Source organism: Ptychodera flava, chromosome 14 (genome assembly GCF_041260155.1).
Source record: "Ptychodera flava strain L36383 chromosome 14, AS_Pfla_20210202, whole genome shotgun sequence".
Taxonomy (NCBI): Eukaryota; Metazoa; Hemichordata; class Enteropneusta; family Ptychoderidae; genus Ptychodera; species Ptychodera flava.
In genome coordinates, this window is record NC_091941.1 from 33,521,223 (window position 1) to 33,539,904 (window position 18,682).

General features: G+C 37.7%; 2 protein-coding genes across 3 annotated transcripts; one reads left to right on the plus strand and one right to left on the minus strand.

Moving 5' to 3' along the window:
• Positions 1-2,158: 2,158 nt before the first annotated feature.
• On the plus strand, positions 2,159-4,332 carry LOC139148826 (testis-specific serine/threonine-protein kinase 6-like). The gene is made up of 5 exons (XM_070720257.1): positions 2,159-2,267; positions 2,771-2,924; positions 3,209-3,338; positions 3,560-3,673; positions 3,886-4,332. The coding sequence occupies exons 1-5, from the start codon at positions 2,159-2,161 to the stop codon at positions 4,330-4,332; spliced, it is 954 nt and encodes a 317-aa protein (XP_070576358.1).
• Positions 4,333-8,953: 4,621 nt separating this feature from the next.
• On the minus strand, positions 8,954-18,431 carry LOC139150242 (protein shisa-2-like). Of its 2 annotated transcripts, none has more exons than XM_070722486.1 (4): positions 18,303-18,431; positions 16,527-16,710; positions 11,550-11,686; positions 8,954-10,256 (listed from the first exon to the last, which is right to left on the minus strand). In XM_070722486.1, exons 1-4 carry the CDS (start codon positions 18,358-18,360, stop codon positions 10,114-10,116), a joined length of 522 nt encoding a protein of 173 aa, XP_070578587.1. In that variant the 5' UTR covers positions 18,361-18,431; the 3' UTR covers positions 8,954-10,113. The 2 variants fall into 2 exon arrangements, with proteins under 2 accessions (XP_070578587.1, XP_070578588.1); XM_070722487.1 differs by having other exon boundaries at positions 11,550-11,683; positions 18,303-18,429.
• Between the last annotated feature and the right edge of the window lie 251 nt (positions 18,432-18,682).

The window sequence follows — 18,682 nt, forward strand, 5'->3', positions numbered from 1 at the left end:
ACTGAACTTTGATACCCTGGACAGCAGTTGCCAATACGATGCTAAAACACATTCCCCTGTATCTACGTAAAGAACGTTTTTGCAAACACAAACACAACAAGTTCATAAGAATTATCCAATATCATTAATATAACATGTCGTACTAATTAAACAGCAACAAGATATATTTCAAAAGTTCGACATGGACGCATTTTGCAGCAGTAAATACTAAAACGTTATTATGTTTTCCTGACATTAATCAACCTTCTTGCGACAAAAAGTTCGTGATACATTTATTTGGAAAGCAGAGAAGAGAAGTCGGGATGCCATGAAGACTATGAAGACATGGGAGAAAGCGATCTGGAAAAAAGTATTGAAAATTGCATATAGCTATTTTGAATGACGTTTTGTGATTGTAGATGCACTTGCAGTCATATTTTCTCATGAAAGAAGCTGTAACCTTATCTTCTCTTTAATGTCATCAGCATAGAACATTAGATACAAATGCATTTTTACCAGCATCACGGCAGTTAATACTTAAATTGCAGAGCGATCCCTGAAATTAGCGACAAAATCATTGATAAACTGTAGAGGGTAGAAGACGGCAGCTGTCTAGAGATTGGTCAAGGCGATGCTATTGCTCTTTACGAACGGCCATTGCAGTTGCTTGTAAACTGAAAACGGTTATGGAAGTGTTTCTGATACGATGCACAAATCGGTATTCGAATGATACGACGATTAACTCATCCGAGCATTTTGAAAAAAGGTTGCTCAACAATTAATCCCACACAAATTCATTATCTCTATAGAAACTGTTTGTGGCACAACCTACATATACAAAATTGAGGTGTTAAATGCATTTTGTGTTATCCGCACATGACGTGTTGTTCAAGAGAAACTGCATTCGGATGTAATTCAAGGGTTCAAAATGGATGAAGAGCGCATCAAAAATATATGTTTTTAAATGTCTCCCTAACATAGCCTTCCTTGTATAGATTCGATATTTGGAAGGATGAGAAGAGAGGCAAGTCTGGAGTCATGAAAATTATGGCGAATTAAAGCGATATGATAAAGTGTTGAAAATTGCACTTATTTGAATTTTGTTTTTGGGGAGATGACGTTTTGTATGATAAGATTGTTCCTGCACTTGTCGCTATAGTTTGTCATGAAAGCAACAGTATCCTTGATCGTTTTGCATTGTCGTGAAACAATCGATCTCTTAGGCACCATTGTCAGAAACAACGAACACATGGCAACATTTGGCCGACATCTCGCGAGATTGAGCGTGGTTACAAACTTTCTGCAAATCGGCGTTCGATACGCTTCGTCAGAAGTTCCAAAGAATTTGACCAATCGCCTTTCGTCGCTCTGAAAAGTTCCATTACTCGTCGTCACGTCAACGTAGAACACAAACATTATCAGCACAGAAATATTGTCACTGACTGTGTCACATTCAGCGTCTCTTATTTCAACACGTTTTGTACGACTTTTTAGTCTGAAGCAATGGTTTCCAGCAGAGAGCGACTTCGTAGCGTCGCACGCAACTGCAGACGAGCCACCGAGAATATTTTCGGCGTACTTTTGTGTTTATCAGCGACTTCATGTGAGGACCCTCGTGAAACACGAAAGGTAACTTACCCTGTTTCTGTCTTGTAAAATTCATTTCATATGTTTCGATATAGTAACATTACGGACAAAGTATTTACTGATAAATAAGCGCCAATTTTCATGCATTCGTGCTGTAGTACCGTATAATTTTTTTTCATTTTTCTGCCTTCACAGTCTAATTGTTCAGTGGTGAACTGCGAAGGAAGCAGTAAGAAAACCCAAATTCCACGAAGACCTGGCATCAAACTTGGTACAAGTTCCTTGAATACATCGACAAGGAATAAGACACGTAAGTTAGAACAAAGTATTTTATGATTAGTTTTAACGCAGCGTCCGAAATTTCAGTGGAGGTACAACAATTTTCTTATATTGTCAAGGTCTACCCCTATAATTCTAGGCAACTTTGTCAAATATTTAACGAATCCACTTTTCCGGCATGACTATTTACTGAGTGAGCGAACTCATAAGTATACCCTTTTCTGCGTATCGAGGAATTTCAAAATGGATATTTTTCAAACGAATTCACCCAGGTTCCTTCACTTATTCTATTCAAAATCTAGTTCCTTCGCCGATGACTGTTGTGAACTCTCGATTACGCCAAGTGAAGACTTCTGACGTTGATAAATCCATCGTGCCATCCAAAGATATCTTTCTTGACGCCGGGTTCCCGTCTCTTAAAGGTAAAGATTCAATACCAAGCCATTTACCTAAACTCAGTTGCCATCATAAAAGCAAAGGAAGAAAACTGTCTGAGGTTATGTATACCGGAAGACAACATCAAAAGATATTGTGGATAAATTCCACTGTAATGCAAAGCAAAGTACTGTCATGAAAAGAAAGTATAGACATTCAAACAGGGCTGATTTGTGAAGACGCTAGCATTCTATTATTAAGGTAGTCGATGTAAATGTGATCGAACCGCGGTGTTGGTTTCTCTAAGGTGAAAGACATTTTGACTCTATATCTTTAACCATAGAGAAACCAACACCACCATTCGATCGAATTTGCATCGAGTTTTACTCAATACTTGTACAGTTGTACAGTAACCATCGCTTCAAGTAAGTACACAGCTATACAAACTGCACATGTCAAGTAGTAGGTTTCCTGTAAAATGATAAAGTAGATAAATAAGGTATGATGATATGTACTTTTCTAATATTCAATGCTCCTATTTTATTTATAGGCTTGCCGATAATCGACAAGAAAACCCTGGGTGACTATAAGGTGATTAAGGATACCGGCTTTTTGAAACGTCACAATTCCAACCCGGATGATAACTTGTTTGCAGTCAGCGTATTGGATCGTGGATCACTGGAACGTGAGGCTACGATTCTAAGGTAAAGACCTTTTATCCGAAGTTGCCACAGCCTCGTCGTATAGCGAGATTATTATGTTAGGACTGAACGATTATCATATCATGTTAAATTATATTTCAATATCGTTTCGTATAAAATTTTACATGAGATTACATGGTGTTGTACTCTCACGAATGAGTAAATTTTCTTCCAAATTAAAGCGATGAAGGACTACAAACCACAACAAAAAATACAGCAAACGATGCCTTGCTAACTGATATCACTTGGTATTATTCTATAAATGTTTATCTCGATTTCTACAATAGGAATTGCTCAGGCCATGAAAATTTTCCATCTCTACACGGAGTGACACGCATCGACGACGGCGAATATGGACTGGTCTTCGACATTCCGTACGGAGATGATATGGAAACCCTGAGTTCAAGTGGTGAACTGGTGAGAATAATTCTTAATTTGCATACACTGCTCAATATTTTCATATTTATCCTTCCTGAACGACAATTACTTGGCAAAGACATTCTCCAACTTTATCAAAATCGACAAAAATTGTGTATATATATACCTGAAGTGGTGTCGGCCATGCAACGTCTATGCCCTGGGTATTTAGGATCTTATTAAAGCATTTTCTGATATTAAAATCCATTTATACATTTTAGGAGAAGTTCTCATTCCGCGAGAGGATTTATCTCGCTCTTCAAATGTGTGGCGCTGTAGCGTATCTGCACCAGAATAGAATTATTCACCAGGCCATCTGTCCAAGCAATATCATTGTAAGTTAGCTTTTTTTTGTTCTTCAAGACAATTGAGAAGAGTTTGTTATCTTTTAGCCTAATCCAGAAGTGAGCAGTTCTATTCGTTGATATTAGTTTAGTTAAAATGCGTATAATAAAACCACTTGTATGAAAGAACACAGCTTTTGGTACCGAATAAAGATCTCCATCATTTGTACAACGTTTATACCCTTGAATTCGACTTTTTTCAGATTGACAAGAACACTTTAAAAGTCACGCTGATCGGTTTTGGAAATGCCTTCTATGTCGATGACGCAGCAAAACCTCGCGGTCATGGAGTCCCCAAGTACACAGCCCCCGAGACTGTCTTGGATAACGGCACAGCATCCTTCAAAGCGGACGTCTGGAGCCTCGGTATGGTTCTTGCTCTTCTGTTTACCAGTCTCCAACCATATCATGAGTACCAACCAGCAAATATTGCCAAATTCCAAGAAATACAGGCAGATAACCAAAACCGACCAAGGTACGCTCAGACAAGATCAGACAACGTAGAAATGAAACACTACATTGGACAAGGAAAGGCGATGGAACAAGTTGGAACTCTAATAAATTTGGCTGTTTGCCCGACTCCAGAACTGAGATCCCCCGCTCAGCAACTCTTGGGGGCATTCGCCATGTTGTTGACGGAGGAGAAATAATTATCCTGATACAATGAAAGAAAGACTCAATGATGATTCTCAGTATAATTCAGTTTCTCGAAATGGTAACTTTATATGTTTTCCCTGCATATTAAACATAATTTTGTTTTCAAATTAGACACATTGGTCTTCATGTTTGTTTGTCCATATTAGGGGAATCCGTAAGTGTTTGGTTTGTTATTTCTTTTTTTCACTAACATGAATATTTATGGTGCATAAATGTTATTTCCAAATATATCTCCGCACCGTGGCGCTCTTTGCTCCAACCCTACGCCGCCCCATCCCACCTACTTGAGTGTTGTATACAAAATAAATTTAACTTATTTTGAGTACAAGGTCATGGACAAGTTCGGAAAGAAACATCAGGAAGTAGTGATGGGAAATCCACAAAGAAAGAAATTAAAAAATAATTCGAAAGCCTTCCGGGAATTTAAACAGTATTTGAAAACGAATAACGCATCGGAGAGGTCTATTCTTCAAACCGTCAAAAGGAGGTGCAGGGTTGATCAGAGTAATGACACTGTCACATTCATGCATTTTGTGAATTCGTTCATGTGCTTGCCGCCATATTTTGCCATGAAGGAAGCAGTATTCTTCTTTCCTCTGTATCACCATGAACAATCAGTCTCACTGTGTGGTTCTTGTTGAAAACCGTCCTTGCGATTTCTCAGTAAAAATGCAATAAATAATTCAAAGTAAATTTCTCTAAAATATCTGTTGCATATTCACTTTTAACACAAGGGCCTCGGTTGTGTTTCATTTATCTATCGACTATTTCCGCCTGTGTCGGCTAACGACTTCTTTAGTATTGTATTAGATTGCCATGATTGAGAAATCGTTTTCAATCGACAACTTTTATGATGAATGTGCTTTAAGTCTGCATTTACAAAACATCGGGGGGGGGGGGGAGGCTGAAGGAATTCAGGGGAATTAAATTTTGGAGGTAGTAGAAGGTGACTTGAAAATTTTGCTCTGCCTAAAGTGGCGGGAACCTGAAAATTTTGGTTCCATTTTTGTGATTCAAAAGTTTGGTGGGTAATTCAAAGAAAATTTGAAAAACATTTTAATGTCATAAGATTGCTCTAATGTTAGTAATAATTAAACAAGATCTAGAACCATGTCGTCACATTTCATTAATTTTGTCTCGAAAAGTTCTAAAAATGTATGAATTTTTTGTAAAAAAATAAGTAGGCCAAGTATCGGGGCAGAAGCTACAACTGTTGATAATTTTTTCAATATTTCTATGTAGTAGGCCTATATCAAATACAGTTTCTTGCTGTCTTCCTACAGCATTCGGTTTGTCAACAAAAGCCTGCATATGTGAATATTGGGTGATAATTAAATCAGAGTCCAGAGAGAAAGTCATTTGTTAATGATACAAGTGCAAGGTATATATTCACAGGCTGTGTTCGCAAGCTGAATACTGGACAGTTCAACACGCTGTAGGAAGTAGAGCAGGAATGTAGTTGTATAAATTTAACAAAATTATTGTTATAATTATCAAAGTTAATACAGCTACTGCCCTGCTACTGCCTATACGGACAGTGTCACTGTCACCGCATACAAGCAGTGACAGAGATAGCTCTGACTATTGAGTAGCTGAAGAAGAGTTCCGGTCACGGACGCTCATGACAATGAAACATACCTGTACACAAGATTGCATGGAAGACAAGGAGACTTACAAGTTATCAGAGAGATTTGGCTTGTGGCATATGAGAATAATCAAATATGAAAGAAAAAAGATGAGGGTCACCATGCTTGTTTTTCTACATTTTCACATTCTCATCATAAAATAACACAAAAGTAAAACTTTGTACAGTAAAGACTCTAATTTAAAAGAAAAAATGTGACTAAATGGAATTATTTTAATTTTGCCAGATTTATCATTATTACACCAAAAATTTCAGAGATTAAAACGTTTATTTGATAGAATATTTTACCCTTCCATTGTAAAACTTATAAGTAGCATCCTATGTAGCCAGGATATCACAATTTGCATACTCTCTAATGATCATCATTCTGTGTGTTCTTCAGCAGGTGCCATTAGCATGGCCAGATTGAGTTAGATTAACTAAAGTCGGCTTTGACTGATTAATCAAAAGAGATGAGAGAGAGAGAGAGAGAGAGAGAGAGAGAGAGAGAGGAGAGAGAGAGAGAGAGAGAGAGAGAGAGAGCTGGTAGATTTGAATTTTGACTGGAGGCCAGTCTAATATTATGCACCACATCGATCCATTGTGACAAGTTTACTTCAATAACTTGGCGATTTTACCACAGCTGTAACAGTAGTACCATTTTCTTCCAAAATATATTCTGAGCATATCTAGCAACATCCTTGGTTGCACTCGAATCTTTCCATCGATGAGCTTTTCAAGTGCCTTAACGCTGTTGGAATGGAAAAAAAATCTTGCTGTTTTTGAGAGAGGCTAGTCGCTCATCCCGGGCGCTCATCGCCCGCCATTGTTTCAAAGCTGCAGACAACACTACGGTCACGTGACCAGACACTTTTCCAAATTTGATCAAAGACTATTTCTGTAGGGAAATAGTCTTTCAAAAAAACCTCTAAAAAAAAAAATAAAGCAATATCTTCATGAAAGCCCTTTACTTAAACACAAGCTGAAAACAACCCAATAGGTACTTGCTTGACATGCAACTATAACTTTTCCTATGTATGGACTTTGTACTCAGCCTATTGGCTCGCTTGGTGACTATGCTGCACGATCGCACCATTATTAACACGACTAATTTAACTCATAGACCCTCGGGATAGTTTTTCTCGAGGGTCTATGGTTAACTGAAGATCATTCCTTCAATTATTTGGTTAAGTAATAGATAGTCCACTTACATTGGAAAAGTTCCACGGCAAGACTATTCACACGTACATAACTTTCGTAACTTCATTTTGGTGGTGAATTATGATGAAAGTATAACATTTGACATGGTCCCCTCAGCATCTGCTTGCTTTAATTTTTCACAGCATGCCAGTCTCAGTCTAACTGCCTCATTTGCAAACCTCGCGGGGTACGGGATGCGACACATTTTTAAGCCACATTTTTCTCCGCTTTTGTGAGAGAAGAAAGAGATAAAACATAGAAAGACATGGTCGGAAATAATAGCATGGACTCAGACATGAAAATCCATACCAGTAGCTACTCACTCGTTATACTTACCATTCAAGAATAAAAGTAGCGTACTCATGAACATAAAGGAGGGCAGAAGAAATGCAAAACGGGAAGACAGTGTGATTCTGAAGGAGGTTAGACATTCTTCCAAGACTTTCGAAATATCGTGCAGATAGATTGGTACTCTTAGCAGTAGTTGACTCCATGTTGACGGGTATCAAATGTACCATTGACTAATTGATAGGAACATTTGGCAAAAATACATATGAATTGGAAAAAAATGATGACAATTCCGCCTGGTTGTTTAATAAACCGTCCGTGACATGCAAATGCCAGCATGCTCAGTTTAAGGGCTACTAAGATATTTATGACCATTTGATAAATTCTTTTAAATCGAAGTCGCATTTATTATAAACGTCAAAAACCTATACTAGAATCTTGCTTTCTCTCTCTCTCACTCTAATTCTCTGTACCTACAAGCATCAAGACTTGGGAGAATATTGTCGTATCTGAGGCGATAGCGACTGTAATCCGTCAGAGAAGAAAAGACTATGTTGTTGAAACTAGTTTTGACGCCTTCGTGGAGCCATTCCTTTTGGATATCTGAATTTGAATCCCATGAATATACTAGTACATGCAGAGATGTGTCGGGCAATTCGCGACAAGTCTGGTCTGATTTTTGATCAAGAAATGCTTCATGTGTGTGACGGCCAAGGATATAAAACGATGGATTAGATTCTTAAAATAAGTCCTTTAATTTCATTTGAACTGTTAAGATTTTCATTTTATTGTAATGATATATTGAAGTTATTTTCTTAGCTTTATGTGCTGCTCTCTTTGTTGCAATAGCGGTAAATCTCCTCCATCTTCCCAATTTAATGAAGCCACTTGAACCTAAATAAAGTCACCAATAACAACTGTGCAGCTAACTGGGAAACATACTGTGTACAATGGCTTATGGAAGAAATCTAAAATTTATCGAAACGAAAGCAACACCTTGATCCACACATCTTTGAAAGAAAAGTAGTAAAATACATGTACGAATGGCCTGACAGTAAAAAGGGTCGGAAGAATCAAAAGAGGGACCCATCTAAAATTATTGCATGGTCTTTAGTTTTCGAGCAAACTATATGAGCTCGTCAGGATCTGAAATCGCTCCTTATATACTGTTACTGATAAGACCTCTCTAAATAACAAAACAAAACAAAACAAACAAAACAAAAAACTAGATCGAAGTAATAAATGATAACACACTTGATGCGGTTGTGAAATTAGAGGGGTGATTGTAACTTGACAAGAAAGGACCCCCGGGGGTAACCCCATAGAAAGGCGTGCGGGTATGCATTATGCATAATAGGTCACGTTTTCATGAAACAATCCCTAAACATGGGTAGAATTTTCACTCGAAAACACCCTAAGCATGGATCGATAACAAAGCATTAATATTCCCTGCTTTAAGGAAACCTTCATATGCAATGGAATAATGGTAAACATTTCCCAAATTTTTTAAGCAAATCTGTTTAAACTTTATTATAGAAAAAAAATTAATTTTACAACGCAATACACAAACTGTCATCACAAACTTGGTCATATTATATAGGGAGATGTTTTCAACTTGGGTGGCACAGCCCCATATGAAAATATTATGAGTACCCACCAACCCTAGAAAGGACATGGCCAGAAGATTTAAAAGCTGCAACAGAAATCAGTGATCAAGGAATAACGGATTTGTAAATAATAAATCACTCCTGCTACACTCAAGAAGTAAGAGACGGGCGAATATTTATACAAGAAAGCTAGTGAAATGATGTTAAAGTTTTTCCTCTCCGAATATTTCATTTCTTACATAAAAAACACTGCCGGTAGATTCTGTCCGGTCTATTATAGAGTGTAGTTCTGCCTTTGTACTGTCCAGGGATCTATGCTGCAGGTATAAAAATCAACATCACAATGCATAGTTTACGTTTTACACGGATTACCGCAAGGAGCATGACAGCTGGTTTCAGAAAACCCTTATCAAAGCGTTAATAAAGTCATAAATATTTACATATTGGTACAATGGTGAAACTTTCACCACAAATTTCTTGTATCAAGTCGGACAAAGTCTACGGGTAACACTTGGCATAGCAATAAAATGAATAGGACATTTTTGTAAAATGTGCATCAAATTCACACAATATTCAAATGTGCACAATGTTAAATATCGATCACGAGCAGCATCAGATGAGTTACGTACAATTTGATGAAAAACGTCTACATACCATGTCCTTTTCTGGATTACAATGTCATTGTCGATCTCTGACGTACTGTTTAGAAGTCTCAGTGTTTTAATGTGGCTTTAATAGCTCTTTAAAAAAACACTTGTTTTTCTTGTTTTGTCTGTCTTATATTATTTTCAACAGTCGTTTATAGATCAATACACTGCAACGGCCCCAGTAAACATACTACTAATACAGGGACCTTGGCCTTGTATCGAACAACAAGCGACTGTGATTTTAATGACTGTTTTAGTTTATATTTTATTGTACATGGACAATCTTTTAATCATTCTGGAATAAAATACTTAATATTAATATACGGTGCATAATATTTGAATAATCATTAGTAATTCGAACGATAACAAAACACGGGTGTCAACGGCTGCATGAGTCTTGTCGGTGATCTAATACTTCATCGCTGTGACATTGCCGCCCTGACCGGCGTTGTAGGTAGTGTAGGCTGGTGGCTGCTGAGTGTTGTAGTAGGGAGCAGCAGTTGATGACATGTTACTCGATGTTACCGTGGCGACTGGTGCAGCCTGGGAATCTGTCAGAGAGCAGACGACTGGTATTTTCATATAGTTCAAATATCATGAGAATAAAAAAAGTAAAATATGCATAATGAAACAAAGGTTACGCCAGCTCATCATTTGCTTTAAATTATGTCCAAATTGTTCGTAAATGCCAAAGCTGAACAAATAAGGACTTTTCGGTTACATAGCAGGCCTGGTTAACTAGGAAATTCTCTTTCGTCCACTTCGTCCACTTAATGTATATCAAATAGAGAAATATGAGCGTTCTATTGTTCATTTTACACTGACAATGGGGTTGAGTCTGTGGAAAGGTTAATTTGCAAAACCAAAATCACGTCAGATGTTTTAAAATAACAAAGCAAATGATCTATTGTTGAGAAAGTACTCGGTCAATCACAGCAGTAGTTTATGAGAACAAGTAGCCTAGAATCCTACACGTCCGCTTGCCTCCGTACCTCCGATCCTCCGGAGTGGGTCGGAGGTACGGAGGCAAGCGGACGTGTAGGATTATAGGCTAGAGAACAAGGTAACGGTGACAATTTCAAGCACACGGTATATACTTTGATACCTGTCCACACAAGTGGGGGTTTTCGTCTAAATTCCATGTCTTCAGGGTATTTTCCCTGCCTCGTTATGCGTATCAATAAAAGCGCAAAAATGGGGGTCAGTAAAGCATTTCATAAATTCATTTTTCTTCAAGTATTACAATTTTGCTACATGAACCGAGATCTGCGAGAACCTGGCCTCTGTTACAGCCGTAGATATTTCTGTTTTCTTGTAATTTGTCATTAGTTTTGGAGAGAGTTTCTCTTTTGACTGTTTTAGGTGAAGTGAATGTGTGTATGCGAGAGCGTAATACCGACAACAGCAAAATGAAGGTATAGTGCAACTTGCTTGCGACAAATGGCCTGCCCATGTTCGTCTTCCGACTAAATCTCGAGTTTGATTAATTTGATTATGAATAGTCTGAATTCGACATTTGATTTTCTTCATTGTGTGTGTGTGTGGGGGGGGGGAATACAAGCAAGCTATGCAAAGTTCATAACGGTAAGGTTCAAGCTACAAGAAGTATAAACTGACACTAAGATACTTTGGTCATTACGGAACAAACATTGCCGGTACAACGAAATATTCAACGCCAAGCAGAGGTGGATAAACGCATAGACAGTGAGAATTGTGTAAACTGACATGTCCGTCGTACGATGGCTCTCCCACGGACCGTGCTCTCCCACAATCGCTTCCTCTCGAGAAAGGGACTGCCCTATCTCGAGGGACGGGTCATCTACTCTACAATATGTATTACTTACGGTAAACATGGGTAGTTGTTCGACGATTACTACCAGCAGTACAACAGCATACGCAGACGACAATCAGTACAACGATGAAGACGATAAATCCAATCACGCCAAATATTATGGCCAGAATAATTCCAAGAGCAAGACTTCTGGAGAGAAAGTCAAGATCGAGTAAAATTAATAGAATGTAAGTGTGTTGTCACAAGATGTATCAGTAGCCTGGTTGAGTTAAATTTCATCAACTGCAACACCCCTTGTTGATCATGTATTGGGACAAAATCGCAAAATCAACACGATTGGAACTAATTTGGACTAATTGGATAATGAAGTAATGTCTGTTTAATCTGCAAATGTAAGCCCATCTGCTTTTCTTTTTAAGTTATACACTTGTTTTTTGCGACAGTCAGCTATAGGGCACCTAACATTTTTGAGAAATTTGAAAAATATGAATGTACAATTAGCCCAAAATAGTTCCAATCGTGTTAAATTTAATAAGAAGAAAAAAACATATCTTGAGTTCTGAAAAATCTGCTCAGGACAAATAATGAAAGTAAAATATAACAGAGCTTTAGTAGACCATTCTCGCAATCCAGAGTATGATTTCCGCTCCGCGGACCTACGCAAAAATTACGGGTAGCGCCATGCTGCTGCCGTAAAGAGACGCATGGTTTACGACGATGTAGTAGACCAGTCATTAGGTTAGCATATATTTCTGTTGTCAACAGAAGCTAGAAACTATGACACCATTTATTTTGTATTATCCAGTTATAAGGCAGGCCGAAAGAGTTTTATCGACCGCTGTTCCCCAATGTCTAAATATGCAGAAAGATACTTCTCGCTTCCAAAATAATGCAAACATTTCTACGAATTGTATATTGCAAAGAGTCAGACTGTAATATAACAATTAAATTTTGCATATAATTAGATTTTGTACTTCAGGACATCTATGGTAATATATAAGCATTGTCTTATCGTTTGCTTACATTGAATGCAAACGTAATTCAGGGATAATGTATTAGTGAAGGTGTTGGAATACCGTTGGGATGATAGTGAGCCATATGAAGCTGCAAATTACAATATTTGACGATTTTGTTGCAATTGACGCATGGCGTCTCGGTGTACAAGCTGCAGAATGTTGCTCTATCGAGTGTATGCACTTGATTTTGATTTGTGTTGACAAATTCTTATGTGTGATGTGTGATGGTACGGTAGGCGGTGACAATTTTGAAGATGCTAGCTACGACAATTAGTGTCCAAGAAATTTGTTTTGTCTTCAGTATTCGGATATACCCTTCTGGTAATGCCTTAAAGAAAATATCAGCACCACCAGCTATAATGAAACAACGATAGCCATAAATGTAATGACAGTTCTGCTGTCATTCTGAACCATGAGCTCTACCGCTTATGTATTAAAGTACGCATATCCCATGGTCGTAACTTGACCGAATTGCCGGGGGGGGGGGGGGCAGAGTTTCAACCATGTCTTGGTGCAACCATGCATTTAAAGTTTCGAAAGATAATTATAAATTTGCAGGCAATTTACATTACATTATCCATGTAAGCGAATGCCATTGCATAATACAGAGAAAGAAGTATTTTTTTTCATTTCTGGTGGTGGTAAACTTTTACCACCAAAATAAAATTAGGTGGCAATTCTAAAAATCTGGTAGCCATATATAGTGGATACAAAATATTTCTGTGGTATGCAGTCAGTGTTCACAGTACGATAGCTTTTCATAAGATTCAAGCTTTCAATGTGGCAAATTAATTATGCATAAAAATAAAACACGATTGGAACTAATTTGGGATAATTGGATGATGAAGTAAAATCTTTTTAACTGGCAAATGTCAGCTCATCTGATTTTCTTTTTAAGTTACACACTTGTTTTTATGAGTAATTTGTATCATTGCAACATTCATCTATATGGCACCTAACACTTTCGAGTAATGTGAAAAATATAAAGATCCAATTATCCCAAATTAGTTCCAATCGTGTTATAATGACTAGACCTAGATTCGGCCTTCCAGAAAACCTGTTTTTCTCCTCTTCCTTCATGTTACGACTCTGTTTGTGAAATTCCTTTGGAACTATGGTTGTTAATATCAAACAGGATAGTTGCAGGCCAAATTTTGATTCTAGCAAAATAGATTAAATTTTAGACGGACTCAAGGACGAACAGGACTCACAGAGCTAAAGCAGAGCCTCAGTGTATTGTATTACCACAGCAACAATCTTTGTCCTACTTAACTTGTAAATCATAAACGTCCCATTGACCTGGTAATGTATTACCTTGGATGGAAATGATTATTGGACCAGTTTAATGTCATACTGATTTACGAACTAGGGACTTTGTAACTTTGTAAAAAGGACAGTAAATTGTTTTAATACATTGCAACTATTAAACTGTTTCAAAATGTTACAACTTTTTATTGTTAGCTTTTAAACTCCGTATCTAGTTTAACAGCCTTCTCTAGTTTGTTTTCCTCGAATACATTTGAAGTTTGCCATGGAAAAAATACTGTGTTTTGAATAGGACTTGACCAGATGAGTCCACTTTAAGCTTGTCTTTTGTTAGAAATGTTGTATAATATGCTAGGGAGAATAACTGTTTCTATGTGTGTTTTATGACTGCTTACGATTCGAAAGTTTGAGGACGCAATACAGTTAAATTAATCTCTATGGCATCATTCATGATTGTTACAAAGTATTATATTTGGATAATGCACCCAAAGATGCATTTATTATTTCAGGTGATAATGGAGCAAATTATCACGATTACTGTAAAGTCACAAGAAGGTCGACTTCAACATGAGTGTATGGGACAACGTTAGTGTGCCCTCCGTTGGGAATTTTTTGCGTTCCAATTCTCATCGACCAACATTTGTTAAGCCCGCCGCACACGAGAGAATTTAACTGAGCAAAATTTCATTTGAGGCTGTTTGCTCAACTAGTTTACTCTCGTGTGCGGGCGATTTTTCGTGTTTTTTCCCTCCTGAGCCGTTGAGCAAATTAAGTGGGCGTTTGGAGATCACATGACAGTGAAAAATGACCGTCCGTAGCGCGTAGCCTGGCCCGTAGCATTGAAAACAGGCACTGGCGAATGTCGTCAAAATACACGGCAGTCAAGACAGGTTGGCGTATCTTTCTAATGCAGGCACCGCCGTGGTTGATAGCGCTTTTAGTGTAGTAGTATTAGGGTCGGCAGCTTTACAGCGCTATCAACCAGGACGGTGCCTACGATGCATTCATCGGCCTTCGCTGTGTATCGAACCACAAGCGAACCCACTAATCTGGTTGTTGTCGTTGTTGTTGTTTCTATTGTTGTTTATGTTATATTAGGTTTGTTGTTTTTGTTTCCGTTGATGTTGACCAATAAAATTCAACGAATTTAACTATTGTGTTGTTGTTGTTGTTGTTGTTGTTGTTGTTGTTGTTGTTGTTGTTTCATACGTAATGTATATGTCATCTCCCAACGTACAACCTCTTCCTATAATTACTCGTCGGGGTCGTTTCGGGGTAACAGCAATACGTTTTTTGCCCGGTGGCTCTGCGTGGGAGGGCTGATAGGACTGACCACGGTATGTGTTTGTCATTCAAAATGAAATGGTAAGAAACGTCGTAGAGGGTCAAAATTGGCTGAACTCTCTCATTCAACGAAAGAGGAAATAAACAGGGCCAACGACGTGACGCGTCCTTAAAACAACCGTGATAAACACATTCAATACTAAAGTTCCTACGTGTAAAAACTGCCGACCCCAATCATTTTCCTCTCAAAAAAACCCCAAAGTCTTCTTATTAACGATTAACAAGAAACGACGGCAACCCACCTATCATATTTACTGAAGGCACTGTATGGGATACACACATATATTTTTCTGTTGATCTTTGCCGTTACCAATATTAGGACATTCAGTCGTTATTATCAGTTCCAAGAGAAAATATAACAAATTAAGTTCCCGTATACGAGATGGATGGCATCATTAACTTTCGTTTTAATTTCAAAATGCCCACAATACTTGGAATATAGGAGAGATTTCTAAAACTTTGATGACTTTCGCTTTTAACGCATATTCACAATTAACTGTGAGGCAAAAACGGATTGTTATAAACGCATGCTACCGAATAGGTTATACAATGTATCATTTAAATCGTCAACAGTTATCCTGCCTAATTTCAAAAGCCTGAGATGGAAACATATCCATACCACATACAATGACAGTAACAGTATCTTGTTATCTAATCTTATCTACATGAATTGAACATGAATTGAACAAAACTGACCAAGTCGATTCGATTTTCAATCGAACATTTGTTTCTGAAAGTTAAAGGTATTTAGAATGCGTGTCCAGGACAGATATTCGGAATCTCAGACTTTTTGGTCTGCCCCTTGAGGAGGCTCATTTTGTGGCTTATGGAGAAAATTAAGTTTTGAGGGTTTAATTTTGTAAAAACCGAAAACATAAGTGTCCCCTTAGAGTTGACACAGGGATGGCGGCCAGTTTGAATTTCAAGTGTTGGTAAATATTGGGTAATTTGCTCCTCCATTACCAAATTTTGCACGGTGATTCCTGAATTTTATTCATAACTTAACATAACATAGAGAGAACGATTTTAAATTTCCTTGCAGAAAGCTTTAGCTAATTAAGTGTAAGTATTTCACTTTTAACCTAACACAAAAGCTGCTGTTGACGTCATTTTGGAAAGTACACACTTCAATTGGAGTTCTGCCAGGTGCGAGTGAAGGGAACAGAACGTGAATACGACAATCGAAGTGACGCAGCACTTCGGTACAGGGTGTTGCTCGATAAAAAACAACAGCAACAAAAAAAAACCTCGAAGCCGTCTTAGTACACGTGATAAAACAATCTACAATATCAAGGGACATCTTAGGTGTATGGACCCACCATTCAACATTTTAAAATTTGAACTATGCGCACAAGTAATGTGAAATAGCAGTCGTAAGGTTTTGTTTCCATAAAAGTACTCACCCTGCATCGTCATCGTCTATAAAAATGTCATCATCATCATCGTCGCTATCGAAGGCATTTGACAGATAGCTGCTGAAGTCACAGCAATAAGAGAGCCAACTGTTACCACAGCAATAATCTTCGTTGTCTTCGTCCAAAAACGATGGGCAATCCAAATTACTAGTACATGAATAACCCTGTGTCTCTGAAACAAAACCAGAATTTGAATCGCCGATACTTATCATTTTACGCCTACACCTAATATTCATTCACAAAAAGAAGTAAAACAACGTACGACATATGTGTGCACATTTATGGGGAAATTAGGGCAAAAGGCCACAAATACATTTCTCAGACGGATAAGTATATCGAGCGAAATGGTAAAATATCGTAAAACGGTAGACAGGCCCACTCTTTCCTCAGGTTCGAGCCAACGAATCTGTCAGATTGCCACTTTATACCCTTGTATACCTTTTGATATTTTGCTATTGTTTATTCAAACCTGGCCGTGAACGAAACCGGTAGTTGTTGTTGTTTAACACTTAGGCAGTAGGGGTATTGTCTGTGGACAATAATAAAACCTATACACTTCTCTATTTGAACCATTACGTGAGGTGAATGGTTAACCAGTGCAACAAGCAGAAACGACCCCAGGCTGTAGGAGTTCTGATGAAAATTAATTACAACTATCCTACCAAGGACCTTTTTAAGATGTCTGCATGTTATGCTTTGGATAGAATTACATATATATATATATATATATATATATATATATATATATATATATATATATAATATATATATATATAATACACAAAATTGTTTAAACCTTGAAATGTATGGTACCATCGCATGTGACTGAAATATATCAATATCTCAATAAGCGTCATAGTCATGTGACCAGATCTACTTCCCGAAGTAAGGTAGATGGCCCAAGAGCCAAACTTACTGTTTGTAAATGCATGGTTAATACACAATGTACTATGAAATGGAAAAATCTTTAAACAGAGATCAGACCTTTCGAGAAACTTGATTAGTAGAATTTAAATTTGTCTTTCCTTTTTGTACAGTATAAAATGTGCTTGTTTTATTTTAAAAATGTCTTTAACGGTTAATGTATTTTACATTTTTCAATCGTCAGGGCCCTGGGGAGGCACACTCTCTTAATTTTTTACAAGGTTACCTAATAAAACAAGGTCAAAAAAAGAAAAGAGTAGGGAAATACTAAACGCTATCTCTAAGGTCAAACCAGACACCATTCCCTTAATATTTACATTTACACACAGTTTTTATATAAGTTTTGAGCACACACCTTTAAATGCGAGCAATAATAGTTTTTTGTGTCTTCTAGCCTCAACTAACACAAACCGTAACCAAAATGACCCGTAGGTTACAAGTAATAAACGCAAAACATTCACTGTGTCTACTAATCAAAACTCTTGCCAAACAAGTCCTAGGAGGAAGTTAAACACGCAATGCCGTGTAGGAATTTACAAACCACTTCGCAGGCTGTATGCCCAACAATTACTAGTATGTTAAAAGAGAAATTATAGACAACATGCCGTTCACGATTTCGAAAGTATAGCCAGTTTCGTAACTCTACGAATATACTGCCTGTCATATTTCAAATGGCATGGGAGCGCAAAACACAAAGAGGACCGAGTGCTCAAGCCCCGACAAAGTGAAAGTTAACTCGAACAGTGAAAACCCCGTTGTTGTAAAAGAGATCCTAAGATTCAGATGAGAGTTGTTTGGAAATTAGCAGATAGGCCTACTATCAATACAACTCTCTCATACCTGCTGACAGCATTAAAATCGATACCAACAGGAAACAGAGTCTGAAAATGGCGTCCATGCTGCGAAGGTAGAGTTTTTGTTGTCCTGAAACGTTAGCCCATGAAAGGGCCGATGTCCGGGCACTCACGTGACCAGCCTTTAGGCGAACCCTTCCCAGCGTTCTAACGAACACGAGGCTATATGACCAACCGAATTATTTCGACCGTAACAGACAATGCATTTGGGTCACGTTCTTATTAAACCACTAACAGCTCTTATTGCTTTAACTAACCTATGTCTGAAATGAGTTTTTTCCTAATTCTACACAAGAGCAAAAATTCGCATATTTTACGACTTTGTGTTTGACAATAAGGTAGGTCATAACAGTGGAGCGAACAGGC